This window comes from Haliotis asinina, chromosome 1 (assembly GCF_037392515.1).
Source record: "Haliotis asinina isolate JCU_RB_2024 chromosome 1, JCU_Hal_asi_v2, whole genome shotgun sequence".
Classification (NCBI taxonomy): domain Eukaryota; kingdom Metazoa; phylum Mollusca; class Gastropoda; order Lepetellida; family Haliotidae; genus Haliotis; species Haliotis asinina.
Genome location: NC_090280.1, coordinates 14,218,256 through 14,243,983, shown reverse-complemented (window position 1 = coordinate 14,243,983; position 25,728 = coordinate 14,218,256). Strand labels below are relative to the sequence as shown.

Below are 25,728 nucleotides of genomic sequence, written 5' to 3'. Positions count from 1 at the left end.
GATCATTTATCGGCGAAACTACAAGACCAATCAACACCAGAGTCAAAGAACACCAGGTGTCTACAAACAAAATGGACAACAACTCAACAAATTGGACAAACATGTCTATACCTTCACTGGCTTCCACACTTGTCATGACATGTCACTTTACATCCCAATTAATGTCTTTGTTGTCTTAGTTATGTACGTTCTGTGTGTATATACCACTCTGTTCTCTACCTTCCTCATAATAGCTTGACAACGATACAAGAAGCTGTATCGAAACGTCGCATCAACTTAATAAAGAAGTTGGTCATCTAAAACTTGTCCATATATCATACTCCAACTCCTATATAATGCCACTCAAAGAAGTTATTACGTAACTGGTTCAACCAAACAATTCACTCAGCTTCATTCACGTCTACTCTGCAAGTTTCTATCTTCAACAATAGGAGAGATTTGCATTTTCGAAATACCTGTCCAAAAAGGGACAAAAGTTCATGATGTGATATGAATTCACCATGCATAAAAGTCTCAGTGTCTCGGGGCACGTGATATGCTTGTCGGCTTCACTCTTTAGTAAGATGTGGTCATACAGCTTACATGGTTTTACAGTCAGTCGATCGAGTCGAACCTAGGTCGCTCTTATTTACATTTTGTAAGGAGACGGTCTTGCTCAGCTAAATGTGTATTCGGAGATGGGCTGAGACGTTAGAACCCTTCAGTGTCCAACCTACTATGGTGTTAAACACTCCCTCTGTGTGTATGGGGATACAGGAGCGTCACCTGAAACACACTTGTCACAATCATCTCCTCGGTGGAGTGTTATCATGGGTGAATGAGTTTAGTTTTACGCCGCACTCAGCAATATTCCAGCTATATGGCGGCGGTCTGTAAATAATGGACCAGACAATCCAGTGATCAACAGAATGAGCATCGATCTGCAGAACTGGAAACCGCTGACCAAGTCTACCAAGTCAGCGAGCTTGATCACCCGATCCCGTTTGTTGCCTCTAACGACAAGCACAGTCACCTTTCCTTTTATGACAAGCATGGGTTACTAAAGGCCTGTTCCACCACGAACCTTCACGGCTCGTATGTTATCATGGGATTTTGTGCATACGAAACACGGTAGACACACTTGTAATAGCATACAATACGGATATATCACTGAGATAAATGACAATATTACACTCATATTGAGCAGCGTACATGGAACACGTGTGTGTGTGTGTGTCGTGGGTGTGTGTGTGGGTGTGGAGGTGCGCGTCTGCTCACTTGTGCGTTCTTTTTTCCGCTAGAGCTTTGCTACGGCCCAACACTGACTCATCCTGGTAGCATTTCCGTCCAAAACAACAGGTTTACATATATATGATGCTCTATACACGGGTAATGTAACATATTTCTTCGTAACAACACAATCCAGATAAAGGCCTTTTGAAGATGAATAATTTATCATGAGCAACAATAATGCTTTCACAAACAAATGATATGCTACATAATTATTTCATCACACATGACATATGACCAACGTGACGAGTAGATTCTATATAAACAGTGTGCAGATGCACTTCAACGACCCTTCAAATGTAATTGTTATGTTAATAATGTACATTCTGTCATCAAAGGTAAGGGCGAGAGAATTCTTGTAAACAGTTCAATTTTATGACAGATTATCAACAACTATATTCATATATATCTTATAAACAGTACGAAGACTGTTTGCTGTGGACAGGGTGCATGAAGAGGCACACAGGACATATTTCTTTCGGTCGGTCAATGAATTCTGCTTACAAATGAACTTCATACCATTATATCTTTATGTAACTTAAAAATGCCTTGGTATGAAACCTCGTTACAACGGGAACCATGTTTCAATGAACAACATCGTTACGCTTTTGAATGTCCAGGACGTCAGTGTTGTACAAGTGAATGGCCTCCCTATTGTTCGTGCTGGGTTTGTCTGAGGTCCATGATGAGGTCGAGAGCGAGGTCCTGCACGTCCTGGTTCTTATCCGCTGTCAGTTGCTGCAGGAAGTGCTCTGGAAGCTGTGAACACAAAAGAACACCTTACATATACATAGTGTTCCATATACCCATGACATATACAATATAAGAATAATAATCATAGCCCTGAACAAAAACACATATCATCTTTATTCGGGATACTGAGTACGCGACCTTGCGTCCAGAGAGTCTTCCTGGAGGATGCTGGCTCTATACCCGGGACCTCATGCCAGGAGACTGGGTAGCACCATAACCTCCAAATCACACCCACGCACGCACACCAATGAAGGTGACGCAAACCCGTACCACATCTACATGGGTCACTGGACCAGTAAATCTTTACAAAAAAACTGAATCCAGTTAATTCGTTCCGCATGGCTGCATACATATCTCATTCATTTAACAATGAAACCAGTCAGGCAAAAATGAAAGTCTTTCTACTCACAGCCTCTGCCAGCTCGTGCAAGATGACGTTGTTGTGTTCGTCTGACACCAGAGAGTGAACCACACGCAGCGTGTTAAGGCGATTGTCACAGTCAGTCTCCTCTGAAAATATATAGTGGAAGAGGCTATGCTCGCTTCATTTGGTTGATTCTGTATGTTGATAAAATTCCCTGTGGGATCAAGATGGTGACTCTGACAGACATGCTTCACTGTATCTGTTGAACTTATTTACAAACTCGGTGGCTAGTTTACAGACTCACTCAGCAATGTTTTAATCATACGTGACGGCGGTCTGTAAACAGTGGAGTCTAGATCAGACACTCAAGTGATTGACATCAGGAACATCAATCACAATCTGGATACAATAAAATTCCAAGTCAGCGATCCTGACCACCCCACCCATTTACTCGTCCCGTACGAAACGCATACGTTGCTGTTGACGGATTCTGCCTGATATTGATTTATAATGCATCAGTTTGACAATTAGTGAGTGAGTGAATGACGTTTTGAGCCGCTTTTTAGCAATATTGCCGCAATATCAAAGTGGGGACACGGGAAATGGACTTCAGGAATTGTACCCGTGTGGGGAATCGACGAGCCAACGCTTTAGCGATCAATGATTGTGAAAAAACCCCGCTTTCTAAAAAAGAAGTCCCATTTCATCTAGGACAATACTTGTAAATATCTTATTACTCATGGGTATATATTCTTCACTCATCAACTCAACTTTACCTGGGATGCATTTGCACTATACTCTCTGAGTCTAAGTGCGAGTTGTTTAATGGAAAAGTGTCGGGATGTTTTTGCTGAAATTGTATAACTAGGAAAATGAGTCTGTGAAAAAGTCTAGAAAACACTCTGTACCACAGAAATGAAATACCTTAAAATTACAGTAAATTATTTGCAATACTTGTAAAAGATAATTTTCAATCAACGTTGTCATGCGACCCAAGGAGGGGGTGCATAGAGTGAACAGTGAAGATGACCTTGTAGGTGCCAGACGAGGAGCCCCATGATGCCTGGCTTGGAGCAGATGTACTTAAGCGCCCTCTGGTTGATACTCAGGTTGTAGAGAGCCATCAGCAGCAGACTGCAACAAAAGGTGTGGTTTCAATTGAAGTCACGCTGTCGTTGGAGTATTATGGTAATATCCAGCTCGTATTGCTATATATCCACAATATATATATAACAATAAGAATAACGGTCAACGATATAACAATAACATGCGGTCAACGAACTATTTAACCACAAGATTACCCTACAACGGCACTGCACTGATGGTACATAAATCTCCTGGCAATATCTCCTGTCCTCTTTGTCTGGATGAAATGACAAGCGTTCAAGGGCTAAGAATTTGGCACGTTAAATTTTGAAATTTCTTGTGCATGCTATAGGGAAATATGATATGGGTATTTGTTATAGGCTAAGCAATATTCAAATTAGGTGATGACGCTCTATATGTGATAGCGTCTGGACTAGACAATCCAGTGATATATTACTTGTGAGCACGTTGTCATCCTGGTCAGTGAACGCCCCTTCCATTAGGGTGCATGTGAAAACCTGCACTTGTTAATGGCCGCTAGGGGATACTACTCTGCAACTTGAGAATCATTCCCTACGGCCAACTTCTGGAGAACAATATTTGAAGAACCGGTTGTTAAAGTTTTATAACACACAGTATCCCCACAGATTGGGGAAAACCTTAACAAAATATTCTTACTTTTTGAGCCGGGCACTCTTTTTCAAAGGAGCGTCGGCGAGGAAGTTTGTGAATGTGTCCACCAGGTTGCGTCCGCTGTCTCGCGAGATGAGGAAGTCTCGTCCGTATGCTGAGGCAGCAACATCTATATCATTTACCAGAAATGGTAATACAAATCACAATGAAAGATAATCGTTGAGTAGTACAACATACGTTAAAGTTTCGAACTTTCTAAAACATTCTGCTCTGCCCACTGTGCCAAGAGCTGTTACATAAATATAACATGTAATGATTTGTGTCTTTAACTGGTAATTTCAGTAATATTCAAGCTACACGGCTGACGGAATGTGTCCGTTGACAGCCTGTTGACAGCACATTCTAGTTATGCATATTGACCGCACAGTCGCTTGGACAAGGCGAAGCCATTACGCACAGGACGCACTAACGTTTTGCCACATAGAGGGCGTGCATGTGTTTCTTGCTGAGAGGGTGAGAATGCAGTTATTACCGGCATACTAGGGGTGTCATGGTTGAGAAGAAGCCAAATATTGGTTTCTCTATGATTTGTCCATGGCAAAAATACGAACTAATTTGACAGTTTTCTTTGGTCATAAACATGAAGGTGACTGTCTGTTTTCATTAGTATTGGGAAGCGTTATTTCACTGGCAAAATAGAGAACATCAATGAGACATTCATGCGGCAAAATAACGCTACAACTGCCAGAGGCATAGATGCTTCATTGGCATTTTAGAGATGCTATTTGATGAACATACAGAATTTTCTGGGTAACATCTTTTTATTCTTGAGTCCAACGTTTCAGGGCTTGATGTGGTTCCATCATCATGTGTGGACATCATATTCTCACACTGAATACATGCATCAGCTGCTACAATAGACGTGCAGTATTCCCTACATTTCATTTGTTAACCCGTGGTTTCAGTTATCCTTGGGTTGTTCAGGAACCTCATGTATGGTCACACACATAAAGAGATAGTTATCCATGTGTGTGTATAGCTTTTATATACCCGCCTAACACTACTGACCCAGTTGCTCGGATTGAGCGTCACTGTCTGTGTGTGCAGACCTTTCAGTGGTATTCCAGACTGACAATGGAGCTCGGGCATTATGGTTTCTCCACTTACTGGTAATAATACCAACAAGAGCGAGGATGAAGCCCGACTCGTCTGATTGGTCCTGGGGCCAGTCGTCTTTGTATGCTGACAGGTAACTCTCCACGGTCGACGTCACAAGATTCAAAAAGTCGTCGATCTTGGTCTGAAACAAATGCTGATTTCCAAGAACTTATCAAAAGCTGTGTGGGCCTTATTTAAGAGGACTCCTGTAGTTGTATTATTCAATTACAGCCAACGTTCTGGCAAATAGGACCCGGATCAAGCAAGGAACAGGTCCTCAATACTGGTACAGTTATAGATACGAGTCAATGGCCGTCGGTTGAGCAAACAGTTCGAGCAAATGAACAATATCCTTTTCTACTACCTTTCAATTATAGTGATGGATAATGTAAACAGGTGCTGTCTGTTTCCATGTGAATACAAACTGTGAAGTCCATGCCATAGTGGCCCGAGCAGGATATAGCCCGGTAAAACAGAGAGACTGTAACAAGTCTAGATTTTGTATTCCTGGGTAAAATCATGACACCAGTTTTCAGATTTAGTCTACTTCAAAGGCGGATTCCAAACAAATGGAAACAACAGGCTACACACAGTCCCAAACATATTATATCTCCAATGACCCCAGACTGTTTAAATTTCCAGAGCCGTGATTCGCTCAGTCATGGTACAAGAGGTTCATTGCGACGTTACCCCGCTGAGCAGTGTCTGCACAGTGTCTTGCGATCGTGACACCCTCCACAGTAATGTGCAACAGGACGATCCCAGACTGCAGCTGTAGTCCGACTGTTGGCTGAGCTGCTCCGTCAGCTCCTGCATCTCACATCTGAGCTGTAGGTTACTCTGAAACAAACACAGCGACATCTGCACTGAGGCACAATGTCTCCTCTGAAATATGACAAATGCATTCTTGACACCTCCATTGATTCGTGACACCTCCATTACCTGCATCAATGTCTCCACTGAAATGTGACAAATGCATTAAGGCGTGACATTTCCGTTGAAATGATACCTGCATCCAGATGCACCTCCTTTAAGATGTGACAACTATAGTATTCCCAGAAATTATTGAGAATCATGTTGCGTCATGTAACTCATTACGTTTATTAACTTCTGGCGTTTTACTTACATAAACATGTTAAAACATCATCCTTTTACAGTCTCAGTCTTGTTTTAGTACTTTGTTAGACCTCATCGCTCAGCAATGCATGTCTGAATACGCCTAGGCACACTACCCATCAAAGTTTGTAGGTAATCGTGTGACAGGGTATCCCAATATTGGACCACCTCGGCCTTAATATCTTCAATATTTCTCAGTCACTTTTGGTTTATTCTGTCCTTCATGACTCCCCACACATTCTCAATTGGGTTTAGGTCTGGGCTGTAACTGGGCCAGTCTAAAACTTGAACATTTTCGCCCGACAACCACTGTTTTGTGTAGCGCGCAGTGTGTTTTGGGTCATTATCATGCTGGAAAATCCAATCATCTTCATACAATATTTGTGCTGTCGGAAGAAGGTGACCATTTAGAATGTCAACGTATCTTTCTTTTGTCAAGTTTCCAGTGAAAACACACAATGGCGTCACTCCGCGAGCCGATATGCCACCCCACATGTGAAACTTCGGGCTATGTTTTGGTCGCTGGTAGATAGGTTTGACAGTATCTTTGGTCCAAATTTTCACACAATTAGGGAAAAGCCAAACAGAACTTTCATCCGAAAAGAAAACATTATCCCAATCTTGATTTTCATGAGCCCGACACCAGTTTAAACGTTTTTCCTTTTGTGCATCTTTCATCAACGGCGAGGGAATTCCACGTTTTTTCACCCAATTAAGTCTCCGTAATTCCTGCCTAACTGTTTCATTGCATGCCTGAGGACTTCCTCTGCTAATCATTTCATTTCTGATGTTCTCAACACTTTTCATTTTGCCCTTACTCACAATCTGCCCAAGTCTTCGGCGATCCACAACACTGAATTTCCTAGGCCGACCTGCCCCTGCTTTGTGCTCTATCCCGGTTCCTGTTTGGATATTCTTCAAAGTTCTGTATACTGTAGACAGAGGAATACCATGTCTACAAGCTAACACTTTAGCATCAGCCTCACCCCTTTCAAAATCATCTAGAATGAGCTTTCTTTTCTCTCTTGTAAATTCTGCCATGTCAACACAGGAACCCGTCTGCTCAGACAAGGGAGATAACTCTTGACGTAATGAGCTGCCTTCTAAGCCTTCAAGAGTTGTCTCCCTTATTTAGTATGCTTAGTGCGTAGTGAAAGCCCTTTTTCCAATCTTAGCATCATTAGAAAAAAACAAAGATTTTCTCAATAATTTCTGGGAACACTGTACTTTGAAGTGTGACACCTCCGCTGAGACATGACACCTGCATTGGTAAGAACCTACTAAATTGAGGTAAGACACACGCACTGATATGAGCCACCTATTCTATTCAATTCAGGTATGGCACATTTATTGAGATATGACACCGTCAGTGAGATGTGACACTTGCACCGATACTTCCACTGGAATGTGACAAATGCACTGAGATGTGACCTGTGTATTTAAAAGCAACTACCGTATTAAAACATATGCCGTCCTTGTAGGATGTGAACTCGCCATACTGATCCAACACATTATGTTGAAATTCGACACAGATATAGTGGATGGTGTGCATTAGTATGAACCCAAATGTGATGAAATTAGTATTTCTCACTCCCTTAGAGGAATAACAGCTACCAGTCTTGTTCAGCTATAAACTCCCTCAAAATCATAATCTACACAAGTATGGATTAAGAGTGTTAATTCCATTACTCGAAAGTCCCAACTATACTTGCACACCCAAGGGGTGCTTAAAAGACACCAGAAGGCAAATTAGAATCCGCCGTCCTTCATTAATCTGTAATATTAAACAAAAAAGAGAATTGAAATGGTGCGAGATTGGACAGTCACTTCTCCAACAATACCTACATTACGGATCAGAGGCAAGCATGAAAACAGGTACAATATCAATACCTATATCGATACTATATCTACCAATGCCATCCAGTAGCAGTAGATACAACCGCCTCCAGATCACGGTGTAAGGACAACAACAGCATGACTGTACCTCCTTCTCCTTCTGACACTCAGCAACAGCGGCCTCCAGTCTGGTCTTCCACTGCCCTATGTCAGCCTCGGACACTGCATTCCGTTGTCTCAGTCGATCAATCTCTGTCCAACATGCAGCAACATACCAAAAATAGAAACAATTTTACCATGAAAAGTATGTGACTGTTCATGGCTAATAAAAGTCAACCAGGGGTATATACCTAGGTGATACATGTCTCTGGTTTCTAGTAATAATTCACATATTATCGTTTGCCCACCAACAGACTCAAAAGAAAACTACCGATACGACCATGGACCATTTCCATTTTGTAGTCTGAAATTACATTGCTGGTATGGCGGATGGTGACGCCTTTGACTCAAGTCTTGTGCAAATCTCAGTCTCTGTGATTTTATAAAGAATTGTCATAAAAGACCCCTTCCTTCCCGAAGAAGAAAATATTCTGAAATCGTTTGATTGCGTCAAAATATGATCATCTAAAAGCGAAATTAACTATTCACCTTCACATTATTTCCAAGAGAGAAACAAATCACTTAAAATTATCATTTGACAGTGAGGTAGGTAGTGCTGTAGACATATAATGGACTAGACAACATAAACAGTGAGGTAGGTAGTGCTGTAGACATATAATGGACTAGACAACATAAACAGTGAGGCAGGTAGTGCTGTAGACATATAATGGACTAGACAACATAAACAGTGAGGCATGTAGTGCTGTAGACATATAATGGACTAGACAACATAAACAGTGAGGCAGGTAGAATTTGAGATATTCATGCATATAAACAAATAGACTAGAAAACATTACATAGTAATCCTGCAGATACATAAAGGTCGAGAAATTACTATGTACAGTTAAGCAAGTAGTGCTTATTACACAGACATAAATGCAGTGCTATTACATAAAGGACTAGACAGTACTACTAGACACTGGGTTGTTATACACACCCTCCTGAAGTGAGTCAACTCTAGTTGTGGCAGTAGACAGACTACTGTTTATCACCATGGGCAGGTTGAGCTTCAGCTGGGAGGTTTCCGTGGCCAGCTGAGCCAGGTCGTTCTTGTGAACCAGCACATAGTCCTTGGGTACCTTGGAAGGAAGGCTGGGGTCTACATATTCATCATTGGTACGGGTGGTGACTAAGGTAAATTCAGTGGAAAAGCTAAAATATATATATTTAACATCATCAAAATCTTTACACAGCTAATTGTTGGGGGTCCTTTCCAAAGATCTTGAGAATCTACACTACATAACTAGCTGAGTGTTGATTCACCCTAGGTATCCATCTGATGTATCAACGAGTTTTCTAAAACCTGAAAATTTTATGATCTCTGTACCTCGCCAGAACAAAATGGGTGACCCTCCCCATTAGGCACGTAGCCTTCTTGGAGTCTGTTCTTACCCTCTGCAGGTTAGGAAAGGTATAATTTCCACCCTTACCCAAACAACCAACAACATCTGTTCGACAAGGGAAGCCCTAGAGGTCGAAGTCCGAACTAAACCACCTCCTCCAAGTCTTCACTCACTATAACCAGTATTCACAGGTGTTAGTTAACGACGTTATCAGATCCGCCCTTAACTCAAGAGATAAGTCATCCCGTCGGCAATCCGCCCTTCGTAGTAAGTATCCCATATGTCCCAGCAGTCAGTCACCTGATAAGACGACTCCTTCAGCATCAAGCAGGTATACACGTTCTGTTCCAGAAAGGCAAGTCCATACAAAACCTCCTCCAAGCCACAACCAAACCCCCATCAACAGATAAAGAAGACACCCATAGGAGCAGTCTACCAGATCAATGGCCTATGTGGAGATTCTTACACAGGTTAAACGTCCCGCCCTCTTCCACTACGAATTACAGAACACAAAACTTCAGTCCAGAAAAAAGACTCCACATACACCATAGCCGACCACACCCAAGACAACCCTGACCATGTCATCCTATGGGACAACATCCAAATCCTGGAAACCATTCTCTCAGACTACAAGATTAGGAAACTTCTAGAAGCCATAAACATCCAACTTTTCAACCCCACCATCAACAGGGATCAAGGATTTTCATCTTATCAGCCTATCTATCATCACCTAATAAAATATCACCACTAATCCACCTATCCCGTCCACTGGCTTCTATGTTTTCTTTTGTGTATTGTGATCGCAACCAATCAAACATCAACCTACTCACTGCAGCCATGTCAGTATACACCGACTTATCTATAAGTTTATTGTATAAACTAAACCAACATATTGTCTTAATCACTATTACTCTGTACATCCGCCTACTCTGCTAATCTCACTCACCAGCAATCCAATGTACACCAACCTTGTCAGCTGTATACACACTTGCACCTATGTATATATTCTCCATGTTACAATTCTGTGTATCACTTACTTGATAACGGTGTTAGTACCGACACCGGAAAGACGCAGCCAATGCAATAAATGAGTTGACTATCCACAGAACCTGGTTTTCATCTATACAACTTCAAAAATGCCCCCAAAGCGTGATTAAAGCGTTGGTTCTTCACACACCAAAACCCGGGTCGAATCCCCATATGGGTACATATTTCTGGTTTTCCCCACCCAAAAAGCAAACTCGCTCAGTGTTATGGGTTTTCGTAAAGTTGAGACACATTTCTTCTCGCCCATCACATGAACAACTGTAAAACATATGATTCGCTTGTAACAGCCAACTGCATCTCAAACCGCAAAGCATAAACTTAATATACACACAATGTTATACAATAGCGACAATAACCCCGATACACCTACATTATGGTGCCATATGTGGAAATATTTGCGGTATGTATTCTTTTCTATGGGATGACAAGAAAGATATCAAGGAAGATATTGTAAAGGTTTAAATATATTGATCGGTAGCAAATCGAACATGCATGTACGTTTGTATGTTCATATGTTTGACATACTGTGTTTTCTGGCGGCACTCGTGCTATGACGAGGTGTTTTATGAACATTCGGCATGCGCTTACAATTGGGGTGGGACAGGCAGGAAAGAATGAAATCGAGTAGCTGCATGTACTTGCCCTAATCGGAATCGAGTACCCGGAACTGTAAATGATGCAGCGCGTTCTGTCAACTTTCTGAATATTCAATCACGATTTGACAGAAATATTATGGAAAATTTGACAGGGTAGCAAAAAAAAATGATTAAAATTGATCTCTGGCTATATATTTACGCCAGTTCAACCATTATAAAGGGTAACACCACCACTTACATTCCTCGCTAAAAGACAGAACCTTCCGCTCCTGCTGTTGCTGTAATCCTATTACATACCGCCCATGATAAGATTAAGTCTATACTACCATATCGGGTTGATCTTTGGGGATGAGAAAAAACGTAATTCAATTGAAAAGGTTAATTCCAGCTTTTGTAAATATAAATTACAGATTGCCCCTAAGGCATCAAGTACAGCCGCGCTGCCCTTATGCTATTGAAATATATACTTATATTAGCCGCCTGTCATTTTGGATAAGCATTTTACCCCAACACCATACAGATATACAATGAAATGTTATGAAATGTTAAGTAAATGATAATGGGGATGAGAACTGGGTATAGAATGTGAGTAAATGAGTCAGTGAATGAGCGAACGAGTGAAATTTTATAGTCACATCTGCAATGATCAGAAACAACTAGAGTATTACAGAAATACATATACAATTAGTAACTAAATCTAACTTGCAGTAACTATATGTGGCAAGAAAATATGAAAACAGGCTATAGATCGGAAGTGCCAAACGTCAGAATGATATGTATGGAAAGCACAAGATGTTGGTTACTAGAAATGTTTCTGAAGAATTTCAAACAGCGTTGCAAAGGCATTTATTATCGAAAGTGGCATTAATATAACGCTTTGTTCGAATCCTTGACGTTCTATTAAGTCATAAAGACTGATTATTTTATTGAAAAATATCTTGCAACTATTAGTCAAAGGATTTACAGAGATGTGTGTCAAGATTTTGTTGTATTATGTGTGATTTTACTCCAAAGCTATGAAACTATGTATTGTAGTTTCAGTGTGACTGAACTAGAGAGAAGATGACTCCCATATTACATTACTATTATAGATGTCCTCTTTACAATGAATATCGCACTAGATATTTACCCGAATACTGTCGTAAGAACCCTTCAGATCAAATGTTTATTGAATTGATGAGAACAAGTATCGTACGTTCGTACGTTTTCGGACGTACTATGTCCGTTGTACAAGCAGGTGTATTGTGTCGGCACTGTGAACATTCGGCATGCGCGTACATTGTGTCTTATATGTTAATGAAATGTTAATACAATGATTAAGGCAGTTCCGGATCACTAATGAAACACCGACTGCATGCGCCTCCGGTACAATATATCTCAAGCGCCTAAGGGCAATTTCTGTCTGAGCAATGTTTCATGTTACTCACACCAAAATATGAAATTTATTCGGTCCTGATTGACTTGAGTAATGTGGCAAAAGAAACGTTCCGCCATTACCGCAGCAGCGAATCATTTCAGTGTATTCCGGACCACGTGACAAAACGAGGAAGTGTTTTGAAAGTGTTCATCTACGCTTTTCAACTATTTAGTATCACTCAGGAAAAGTACACCTAACTTTATGTTATATGGCGAGTTTGGCAGATTCCCCCTTGTAAATATTATTAAAAGAAGAATGGTATGCTTTGGGGCTAAACTTTCAATGGGAAAATCATCAAAAGTTTGCTTCTTAATATATAAATTAATATTCAACGACTGCAGATCTGGCAAATGTGAACATAAATGGATAACGTATCTCAAAAGCAATTTCGACGATCTTGGACTGAGTTTCATCTGGAAATCCCTAAAGTTTGAAAGTCTATCTTGGCTTAAAACTGTTATCAAAAGTAAATTAAGAGATATATATCAGCAAACATGGATTTCAATAATTGAAACTTCCTCCAAAGGAAACATTTATAGCATTTTCAAAAATCCATCTCTCAAATTTGAACCATACCTCAATGTTCTGTATTATAATAGCTAGTTAGAATATGGACCGTTCAATCATTTCCTTCCAATCGAGACAGGTAGATGGCGACGAATCCCAGCAAATGATAGAGAGTGTACTTTGTGTAACCTATATGATATTGGTGATGAATTTCATTATTTATTTTTACGTGCCAAATTAGAATTAGAAAGAGAAAAATATATTCAAAAGTATTATTATATTAGACCAAATATATAAAATGAATATCCTGTTTAACACCAATAAGCTAGGAACTTTAAGGAAACTTTCAATCTTCTGTAAAATAATTTTGGCTCTATTTAAGAAATAACTTCATTAACATATATGTAACTTCTCTCAATGCCGCTTGTATATAATTTGAAAAACATTTAAACACTATTCATGTACCTCTTATGCTGCAGTTTTGCAGCCTGAGTGAAAATAAAAGTTCAGTTCAGTTATTGATGCTCGTTTGGGGCAACAAGGGGCTGTGTCAAAGAGTGACACGCGTTTAATGGAATAGATGCGTTAACAATATTCATAATTTTGATAAACGAATAATTAACAGACAATGCTGTTGATAATAGTATTCGCTTGATTGATACACTTGCTGCTCATAGCAACACATTCCAGAATCATGATTCCAGGTACCATTGTGAGCTGAAATAGTTTCTCTTGGGGTTTATACATACATGGTTTAAGGTACTCATCTCTTCAATATGGATATATAATATTTTGTCGCGACTTTCAAATGCGACTTTATCTAACTTCCATTATTTCAAAAGCTTTAACGCTTTATTCAGTCAATATGAAGTATATATATGACTTGGTAAAAACCCCAAAGAAATTCAACCCCATAGCATTGTCATGTTGGTTATTTCCAGTATTCATTACTGCAATACCCATTACCTGGCAGACTCTTATGTACGGCAAATTACGTTTTGGTGAAATGAAGACCAAAACGTTTTATGTATCTACTTTAAGCAAAGAACATCTAAGACAGACCCTGGAGTGAGTATATATTTTCAATAAAGAGAACCAAAGTAATTACTGTATTTCAGCAGTGTAAGTAGTTAACATTTTTCGGCGGTTGGCAGTTTTGAGTTTGAGTTTACCCCTATTTGCTGGTGACCCACGGAACTCACTTAACCATAAATTACTTATTTCTCCAAAAATATGGCAGACGTAAAGAGGATTCTTTTTTGCTTTCACTGGTGAGAAGAATATGCATGCAATGAATTGTTAACATCAAGCAACTTGATTCTGTTCTTATTTGAGACGGGCCGTCCCAAATGAGTTACCTTTTCCTGACGTGCCAACGACAGATTACGCGATGATAGGTATCCTCGTTACAGAGCGCACAAGTAAACTTCCGGTTCAAATCAAGTAAAACAAAATACACCACCTTAAAGCGCACTGTCTTGGCTTTAAGATGAGAGACTGAGTGAAGAGATCCATTGAGATTTACAGTTTCAAGGGGTTAATCTACGTGGCAGTTATCCGGAATAGCCGTGATCCGGAATACCCTTACTCACTGTACGACTGGAATCTAAACCTAAATGATATTTTGGTGCTAACCCGAAGGTCCCCAACTGTTAAATATTGTATTGATTATTACTGAGATGTACCTGGTCGGCCTGGAGTTCTTCCTGTAGTTTATGCCATTCGCCGAGTAGACTGTGGTAGTTGCGTGTCACCTCCTCCAAACGATCCTTCTGTAGAAGACATAGGTACGTCACCTTCCATGAAACTAAGTATGAAACAACGACTTTAATACGTACTTGTCCGGAGATATTGGTTATATATTACCATTTCCCTCAAGACCAAGTCTTGCTCTTCAACGGTTCCAGTGGATTGCGTTAGTGCCAGGCATTCAGTCATGGTGAACAAGAATGGTGTTTCTGATGACTTCACAGAAAACGTCTGCGCTTGAGAATTACCTCCCCTCTTACGGGGAGGCAACTCTGTTCGGTAGATGTTCGCTAAATAAAAACGCATCACCGCTAAGTGTACTAGTTTATATCGCAGTTTCATACCTTTTGTTAGTTAATTAGCTTCCGTGTACAAAAGTATAATATGATAAGCATCTTATCAAATGACACCGCAGTTATGTATAACATCTTTTTGCGACCATTTAAAAACCATACTGAGCTTAGATTTATTGGATAAATCGATTTTTGGAGGCGAAAGTGTAAATAGTTGAAACATAAAACCGATCAAAGCGCTTTCTTGGCAGTGTGCATTACACATAATAGTCAGTTCATCATACTGGAAGAAAAATAAGATAATCCGAATGCGTGCGTGAGTACATGAATGCGTGGGCGCGTGAGTGCATGTTTTTGGTACGTGTCCACGGTTTCTGTCAGTTTCACAGTGGTGTCCCGGAGAGGAATATAAATTTTGTCAGTTTAATCAGAATGAGCTGGAGGTAAGAGGTGCCTTGATAAACGATATTCCCATGCACTTAAGACGGTTATGTTTTTTTGATTGTATGAGAAATCGTGAAAAGTATATGTATGTATCGCCATTTTGACGTTAAAAAGAACATAACTGTCCGAATTTTGTTGCCTAATTTGGTGTTTTCAATACGTACTGGCTCATGAAGAGACAGTGGTTTAAACACTTATACACTCCCGTGACCATGATTCTCATTGGATAGTTTCACCGGCAATCATGCAGGGCAGGTTTGGAGATTTCAGGAGCGCTTTCCGACATGATGCACGTACGGTCTGACAATCAGTTTTGTTTCCCACGTGAATTTCAATTATATTTTTATGTTAATATGTGTTATGAGGTGATAAATGAACCAGTTGATGGACTCACTGCGGTTTAGGCGACTGGCTTTGTGTTCTGGAGATTACGTACCTGACTTTGAGGATGCGGGTTCGAATCCCGGATGGGACTCAACTAATAAGTGTACTAGAATATGTCCTTAACTAAGAAAGTGTAATCCCAAATATTACAAATGTAATATCTGACCACTTTCAAACAGCTGCAGTTAAAAAAAATGGTTGATGAAGTCCATCAATAGGTTCATTCAGTCCATTACTTGATTTATTTGGTCCATCAGTTGGTTCACTCAGTCCATCACTAGGTTCATTCAGTCCATCGACTGGTTCATTCGGCCCATCACTTGGTTGATTCAGTCCATCATTTGGTTCATTCGGTCCATTAGTTGGTTCATTCGGTCCATCAACTGGTTCACTCCGTCCATCAGTTGATTCATTTGGTTCATCACTAGGTTCATTCATCCCATCAGCTGGTTCACTCGGTTCATCAGTTGGTTCATTCAGTCCATCAGCTGGTTCACTCGGTCCATCACAAGGTTCGTTCGGTCCATCACTAGGTTCATTCAGTCCATCAGCTGGTTCACTCGGTTCATCAGTAGCTTCATTCCGTCCATCATTTGGTTCATTCGGTCACTCACTTGGTTCATTCAGTCCATCAGCTGGTTCACTCGGTCCATCACAAGGTTCGTTCGGTCCATCACTAGGTTCATTCAGTCCATCAGCTGGTTCACTCGGTATATCAGTAGCTTCATTCCGTCCATCATTTGGTTCATTCAGTCAATCAATTGGTTCATTCAGTCCACCAGCTGGTTCACTCGGTCTATCAGTTGGCTCATTCAGTCCATCAGTTGGACCATATTGGCAGTGAACTGTTTGCCGTGAACATAATGTGTTAACACTGCAGTGGACAGCTGGACTCTAACCGTAGGAAGCCGGGGGTCAGGATTCGAATCCCATATAGGCACTTGGTTATGAATCTTAGCTTATATACTAGTATGTGCTGGTGAACCTACTGTTCTCCTCTGTGAGTGAGTGAATGAGTGTGGCTTTACGCCGCGTTTAGTAATATTCCAGCCAATCACAAAGAAGGGCACCAGAAATTGCTTATACCTTTGTTTTCTACAGATAAAGATAACTCGAAATAAACATTTCGAATAATATGCTCTCTGTAAATATGACAGTGACTAAATGAATGCTTTTAGCCTGAACTGGACCATATTTATTGCTTAATATTGTAAATTACTCAAAATACATTTTCAAATACATATTCAAATACATATTAAAATATCTGCCTCTCGTCTTGTGAACTTATCTGGTCATCATATGCTGCAAAGTGGTCACATGGTCGTCCTGTTTCTCCTCGTGGTCTCAGTGTGGTCACCACGTGTCGTTACGGAGGTCTCGTGGTCTTCATAATAATCATGACCTTATACGGTCATTGGGCTGCCCTTCTGTTATTGACGGGATAAACATAAAGTATTAGATGAGCCAATGCAGTGAGCGCGTTTGTGACAATCAGGCGGAGCAAGTAATCTGGACGAACACATTTGGTCACTACAAGTAGATTGGCGATTAAGCACGTGCAGTACCTGTTGACCGTGGCGTGAAATCAATGCAGCTCCTGTTTAACACGTTTCTCCATCACGTCTCAAAACGCCATGCATCACGACACGATTCGCATAAAGAAACTGAACTTTTCAATATTCAGACGACAATCTGTTTCCTGTTTGTTTCCAAAGCAATGTTCTGGAGGGCGTTCCCTTATATGCAAATTGGGATCATTTGTCAGGTCTTTGTTCATCTAATACTTGACAAGCAGAAGTAACCCGAGATAATGAGCACCATTTTATTACATTACATAGGTGATGAATGTATCCTAAATTTGAGAAATTCATGAGATAAATACTGTATGAGCGGTTCTTTTAAACCATGTACAGCCAGGCTTGTGTACATGACACACACATATTGGAAAGAAAACCCTGAAAAACTGAATAAACCTAAATGGCTCGCAACATGGGACTCTGGGTTGGAGAGTGATTCGCTGCATATTGACACTTAGAAACATTGCAAACAATTGTTTTAACGCCGTCGGTTCCAGATATATATTCCCGTATTTTAAATACGTAATAACACCCGGAAATTGGCCAACATGTGACGTTTATCTCCTAAATGTTGACATTCCTATGTGGAAAGCACTGAATTACCAGGAAGTGAAACTGTAGGTTATCGTAACGTGATGGATCATGCCTGATTCGCGAACGTTCCAAATGAAAAAGAAAATTGACAGATTCTTTACTGAAGGCCACAAGGGTCTGCGGATATTTGAAACTGCGGGCCCGATACAATACCTACCGCCCCTAAATCTCCGAGCCGACGGTTATTACGAACGCTCGTCAATTTTTGGTGTTCGGAAGTTTTTCAGTGCGTGGAAGTAAGGAACAGTTGGGGTCAGTGTGACAGTGTGTTTGTACCAAAGCAATGCTGATGAAATACAGGTCAATACAATGAGCAGTCCACCCACAATACTTTCTCTCTCTCCACAAAAGCGGATTCAGCTTTTTGAGAGGGGGGTGGGGGTCACACGTTTGTGAAAGTACCCTCCATTTTCACACAACTTTCAGGACAAAAGAGGGGTGCGCATCACTACACCTCATCTTTGGATCCGCCTGTGTTTGACGCTTGGCAGACCATTAAAACAGGCCAGCCTCGTACCCTGGACGAAATCAACTATAACTTCCGGGTAGCTACAGTTGAGCTGAGCTGTGCTACATATGAATAACGCGGAAAGTCAAATGACGCAAACGGCTGGTCGAGTTAACTTCATTAAATAGGGGAGCAGATGGTGTTCTGCGAAACATGCATACATGGATTCGTTACAGAACTTGTCCCGGAAAACACAATCACTTCATGTACTATAATGAATTGTATTCTTTACAGTCGTCAGCTGTCTAGTTTGGAAACTTTCACGATCCGATTACTTTCACTGATGGTGCTCGCTGCCTAAAAGCCCGAATAGGAAACATTAAACGATCTGTAGCTAATTGCTTGGAGACAATCAGGACATTGCTGACGGTTTCTTGATTCTGAGATGTCAAACGGCGACCTTGGCTATTCGGACATGCTGACAATCACCCCTTCACAATAGTAGACCCATCCACTTGTAACACGGTCACGGTATGTATTAGTATTAGATCAGAACAATCTGTCGTGCTCTAGTGTTTCATATGGCCTAGAGCGTGAGTGTTGAAGTTTATCTACAATATTTGACAGTATATGTTTGTAATCTTTGTAGAGGTTTACTCCTGCGTTGGAGAAAGTCCGGAAACATGGAGGGGAGATATATCATTGCCATAGCTATATGTGTGCCTGTAGTTGTGATCATCATCATCGTTGCCGTCGTGGTCGTGGTGGTGTTAATCAGACGTCGGAGGAGGGGAGATAGTAAGTATTGACTATGATTGTATGATGTCTTTTGAATAGCCACATAACGCGACCTCTCCAAACTTTATTTCTACCACAACGGCAAACACGTATTACTATAGTTCGTTTCAGTCACAAACGGATGATGAATTGGAAGTTTTATAATTGTGCAAAATTGCCACATAAATATTTTTATGAATAGTACACATGTTTATCATTTGCTAATACCCAGCAGCTTTCTGATATTTGAACATTTCCCGGACTACTCCAGAAAACTTGTTTCAGAAACGATAATCAAGGAAAAGGCAAATATTGTTATCTGTCGCGGCGGGGTGAAACCGCAGTAACGGAACAGCCACTCGTCGTGCACGGTCTACATGTGCCTGATGAAAAATGTTGAATGCTGACGTGAAACAGTTGATGATTAAAGTTTACTATTTCTCCGCGCTGAAGCCGGAGGGAGCAAACCATTTTATGTCATTAATATATTCCGTAAGCGGGCATCGAAAGCTTTAGGAGTATCAGCAAGGATACTGACAAATGTTCTGGAACGCAAACATTGTGAGGGTGATGCGAAGCAGGTAGGTGTCGTGTCAAAATCACACAAATTCACAATTTGGACAACTTTCAAAAGAACCTTGTACGGCAGTGAACAAGCTCTGTTCTGAAAACAAATACATGTCACTGAAAATTTTTAAAAAACGTTTGAATCAAGAACACAACCTCAGAGTATCAAAGTACACACTCTGGCGACTCTTACACTCGTTCGTGTATCATTATAAGACAATTTCGGGGGAGAATAGGTCAGTTCTCTTTGAACGCCTGATATCGTTCGCTTGAGAAATAATTTTCTTAGGGTAATAAAGAATAAGAGCGAGGAAGTGTTGAAACAAGTTGGTACCAGCTCTACCAGAGACGAATTTCATCGTGATGGACAATGCGTGCAGGACCCTCAGAGTAAAGCTCAGAAATCGAATAGTTGAAAAGGTGATGATATCATGGCTAGATAAATTTCAGATCGCACGGCCTTCAATGGCAAGGAAGCCTCAGCTTATGAGATCATAAAAACTCACAAAGGTGAACCTTCTTACAAAGTTGACAGTTACATAAAAAGTAAGGGTCACGATATTTTGCGACTTCCACCCTATCACTGTGACCTTGACCCCATTGAAATGATATGGGGTATTGTCAAAGGGGATGTTGCCAGATTACGTGACGTAGAGGTTTTGTTTAAGGAATACCTAAGCAAAATCACTATAAAACTGTGTCAACAAGGTAGCTAACGGCAATGAACAAGGTTACTGGTCTCGCGATGGCTTAAAACAGGCAACTGTGGCACCACTTGTCATCCCTCTAAGTCGCGAATTTGACACCACGACAGACGATGAACCGACAGGACTCCCGGAATACATTTTGAGATGTCCCCCGCCATGACTGGCTGTTCCGTTTCTGCGGGTTCACCCCGCCGCGACAGACAGCAACTTGTGCATTTTCAATGATGATAGTTTCTGAAAAAAAAACCGTTTTCGGTGTAGTCCGTACTATTATAAAAACCGTGAGCACAACTATATTCAAGTTGCAGATAGTTTCGGTATCTATAAATACATTGTCAACACTGCGCGAGGCGCCTTCAGTTCCATATTTTATCCGATGTTCAAATTTAATGCAATCATTTATGTGAAACCTTTATGAACAAAGTAGAAAAATATTTTCTTTTGTTACTACTACTTTGTGTGCTGGCAATTAGGTGCCTAACTCTGAGGGTGTGGGTTCAAATCCCGGATGGGACTCAACCAAAAAGGTACTAGAATTTGTACTTTACTATAAAAGTGAAAACTTCAATATGACTTATGCTACATTTCTCCGTATACGTCCGTCAACTACATCGCACGCTAAACCCTGCTCTCTTCATCTTCTCAAACGACTGTTACAAGATGTATTTGTATATGTTTTGCAATTCATGTTTGGAAATAATTGACAATACGGTCGTGGTATACATGAACGAGGTGGTTGTGCATATGTTTCAAAGGTTAGACTTGTGTGAAATATATGCCCATAGTTAGGAAATACCCGCAGACATAATAGCGTGTATTTTCCTACTATACTTACGTTTATTTGAATGTTGTACTATCCGGCTGTTGGCCCTGTGTCATTGAGTTTACAAGAGTCTGAAAGAGTGTCCGAGGCAAGTGGTTCTACTCAAACATCAATCTCTGTTCCAACTGTGAAAGTGTGAGTGGCTCTCTACATGCAACAGAATGTTCAGAGGGAACCATATCCGGGGAAAGAGACGGCCATGGAAGAACATTAATGCTGTTCTGAGCAAGATAATCCATCAACGCCGATGCTGTGTGAGGGCTGTTCGCGCTTTTTGCGTTGTTGACGTTTGGCAGTGTATTTCAGTAGCCCGAAGACGACACGATACTGATCCGTGAACTAAGGCTGATGTTACTGTTGCTGCTTGAGTTCGGTTCTCTAGAGGAGTGACCCGGATGTACCGTTGTCACTCGTGGCTGTCCGTTACTTGGACGAACGGTAACAGCCCCGGTTTGATGATGACATTGAGCAAGTCGTGTAATGGTGACAAGATGACAGCCCAGTTGTCCAGCTACACCGGTTGCAGAGCTACAACTTTCAAAAGGCCATTCCCCTCTGCTCTGTCGTTTGTCAGTGCGTCGTTTGTGCGGCGTGTACACCTCCCAGCGCCAAAACTGAACTGTTTTTCACACAAACATATCAAAAGGATACCTTATGGTAAAATGAATGCTTTCCATCCAGAACCGTGCTAAAACTATGGTTTTGCTGCATTATGGATGTGTTTGTGCGAATGTTTCGTATGGACCTCAGATTGCATTACATCATCTCATTAGGGATCATTAAGTCACTTAGTACAAGTAAAGATGTCTTCATTATTTTCAGTGTGTTAACAAACGTGACACATCGTGACATACAGACAAAAATTTCAAATAGCACTAGCTAACTTCGACACGGCTATAGGAGCCAGAATCTCGTCCCGATAACGCTGTCTGGTTAGATTATCGTTTACCACGTGTAGTGGAGTGCGTCAAGCAGGAGTTATCCCTGCCCGAACCATGACCTACCTGCTGTTCACTGGGACGATAAACCCTTTGTTGACCACCATCGATGCACAAACTGAATCTGATTTCATCTGTGCAGGTCGCCTACATCGGAGTTCGACTGCTCTTAAACCTCAACGAACGGTGTTCCTTGGCGCCCTTATATTGTTAACGTTGAAGTGCTCTGTTGCTTTAAGAGGTCTGGCAGCACAGTGTTAATCACGAACATATCATCTGTTACTGTTGTGAGTCTGGGGCGAGATGGTCCACGTGCATATTCCGCTGGCCCATTTTCTTGAAATCTCTGCTACAGTCTGCCAACAGCTTTCTGGCTCAAATCAAGACGGAGAGCAACCTGCCGCTGGGTTTGACCAGAATCAAAAAGGCCTGTAGTCTGAGGATATCACGGTGAATTGCTTCCACTTGCTATCTTCGAGGTAAACAAACAACAGATTTTTCCAACCGTCACAGTTACCTGTTATTTAGACACAACACGCTCCATGCGAACTATCTTGTTCTAACGTCGAAATTAGGTCAAACTGACCTTTCGGTATCGTTGGAAAGCCCTTGTGGAGCTCTACATTTTGTTCATCTTGTCCTATGTAAAAAATGATTTCAGTTCTGCACTATTCTATAAATTTCATACAATCAACAAAGATAATTTGCATTATGTGATCAAAGGTTTCTTTGACGTACGGAATGGATGGGATGTTGGTGATCCTCATAAAATCAGGTGAATTAATACTTACATCATGGTATCATGGTATGCATTCAATAATAGACTTAATGGTATAGTTCTGTAATTTCCATTTATTTCTGTTCAGAAATAACGTCACTGGTGAGAATTTAACCTACCAGTAAATGATAATTTGGACACGTTAAGTCTTTAAGGTTTGTACTTTAACGTCTCATCAGACAATGCTCTACAACATTTCTGCAAGACCTTTTATACTGGCATATAAGCTATGGTTGATGATGCCTGTGGTTCCATGCAACTTATAATGTTAATATTTGAGATGCATGTCCTTTTGATTCAGCTACTTCCATGTGTTAATGTTTAACTCTTTGAACCAGCCAAATAAGGTTCGTGTTAATGTTAATAAATCCATGGTTTGAAAGCCTGGCCTATTAAAATGTTTTCTTTGTTCTTGTCTGGTGAGAAACCTTCATATTAAAAAGGTTTGTAATTCAGCCATAGGTGGTACAGTAATTATTTCTCAGAACGGTTGATGGCCATGTTTAGATCATCATGTTCGTTATCGTTTAGAAATGTTAATAAACCAAGGCTGGCTTTCAACACATTTTGCTAACTTACTTTTATCCTTTTCATCGATCAAAAAATTGCTGAGCTGAGATTAATATATAATCTCTTGTTTTTGAGTTGTATTATTTACATCAATATTTGTTATAAATAAATGTATTGACCACACTTGAACCTTTATGTTACCCTTGACGTCATGTTAATGCCACCCTTGGATAAAACAAATACAATACAAATCTTTTTAATCATTTATTACTGAAACAGGAGATAACACTCAGATTCCCAACCTTTTCGACACACTGAGTCTTGCTAATAAGCTGTCTTTCACATGAGAGTCTTTTGCAGTCTCTGACTGCCACCAACCATAGTTTATATAGCACTCCAGCATTGGCCGCCTCAGTCGCCCCTCCCGACCTGAGGCTATGCAGCCCGAAATCTTGTCTCCTAAGACCAACCGCCTCTAACATACTCAGAATAATTTCTCGCATGCGTGTATAAGAGACCGGCTTGCTCCCTCTTAACTAATAGGTGTTTGACTTTCTACAATAATTCACTGATTTAAAGATGCATTCATCACAGTAAGTGTTAAAGGCTTGTTCTAGATATGACTTCATCATACCAACTGGGCACAATTCTGATTGAGTCTCAGCAATCACCAAATGATGGCCATCTCGATAACCATGTGACCTTCCCGGAAGCTGGTGTCAGAATATCTTAAATTAGTTGCTTCCGAAAACCTTAGGAAGCCTGCAAAAGAAACTATATGGAATGTTAAATTTCTCAGATTATAGAAGCTGTCGACGGGAAACTTATCTTAACTTTTGTAAAATATCTGCTATAATAGGCTCTTTTCTCCTGATTTGTACACCGAGAGCTCTATGCGAAGATTCAAGACTTGACAAATATGGTTGACATGGGTTTGGTAGGCCTGCTAAATTATGTGACCACCCTATCGCATAAGTAGACAGCTGAATAGATGTAGGATTCTTTCCAGTCTGCTTCAGGGATAATGTGTACAATGCTATATGAAATTCAGAGGCCGGTATACAACTGATACCATATTAATTACACCAACCCCTACTTCAAAAATCGACTTTCATACTGTTTCACAGTAGTTTTAGCTCTGGACGTTAACACAAAACCTGGTAACTGGTCCGCCAAATTGATCAAAGCTGGATGTTTATTCCGATCTGATAGACTGCAAGACTAGCTCCGGAGCTCCAATTACCTCCCAGAATTTCACGTTAGCTTTCAAACTTCCCTTTACTGATGTACCAGACGAACTGTTTCTGCCGGAACCAACGTTGATCAAAGAACGAGAATACGTATGTAGACTACCTGAATCAGCCATCTTGCTCTCTGTGGTTGTAGCCGGCTTCGTCGCACCCTTGCTACTATCTGTCAGTGGCAGCACCTGTGACGTCGTACTGCACGTCACGGGAAGACATCACTTTAGCTGACGGACCTCCAGTGTCCGAATTCTCCACAGAAGTAACACTGTTGGTTAGGTCTGGGATCCCTCTGGCTCTGGCTACGAAAAGTAGAGAGCTGGTTATCATTGTGCATCTCCTGCTGCCCTGTACGTTGATTGACTTGTGTATGTGTCGGGCCATATGGACGACTTGAGCTGCTGCTGCGGACTCGGCTACGTTTCCTGAGGGCTTTGGCTTCAGCTCTCTCAAAACGACGTTCCTCCCACTGAATCTGAAGAGACGCCGCTCCCTTCGAGTTCTGTAACAACACCCCAACCAGCTGGGGTCTTGTCTGCTAAACGAATGAGCTTGTCGCGTTTCCTAACAGACACAGAGTCTATAGTTTCACACATATCAGTGGTATCGTT

At 40.9% G+C, this 25,728-nt stretch overlaps 1 protein-coding gene across 1 annotated transcript; it reads right to left on the bottom strand.

Annotated features, from left to right (window-relative positions):
- Positions 1–1,920: 1,920 nt before the first annotated feature.
- On the bottom strand, positions 1,921–25,239 carry LOC137295505 (heat shock factor 2-binding protein-like). The gene is made up of 11 exons (XM_067826910.1): positions 25,227–25,239; positions 16,391–16,705; positions 14,970–15,091; positions 9,312–9,453; positions 8,364–8,467; positions 5,954–6,103; positions 5,273–5,405; positions 4,151–4,274; positions 3,417–3,520; positions 2,432–2,532; positions 1,921–2,028 (listed from the first exon to the last, which is right to left on the bottom strand). Exons 1-11 carry the CDS (start codon positions 25,237–25,239, stop codon positions 1,921–1,923), a joined length of 1,416 nt encoding a protein of 471 aa, XP_067683011.1.
- Positions 25,240–25,728: the final 489 nt, after the last annotated feature.

Excerpts from the sequence above, each read along its gene's own strand:
- LOC137295505 (XM_067826910.1), bottom strand. Across the intron at positions 6,104-8,363 it reads AGTGTCAGAAGGAGAAGGAG|AGTAACCTACAGCTCAGATG; the intron begins GTACAGTCATGC and ends TGTTTGTTTCAG. Across the intron at positions 2,029-2,431 it reads TGCACGAGCTGGCAGAGGCT|CTTCCAGAGCACTTCCTGCA; the intron begins GTGAGTAGAAAG and ends TTGTGTTCACAG.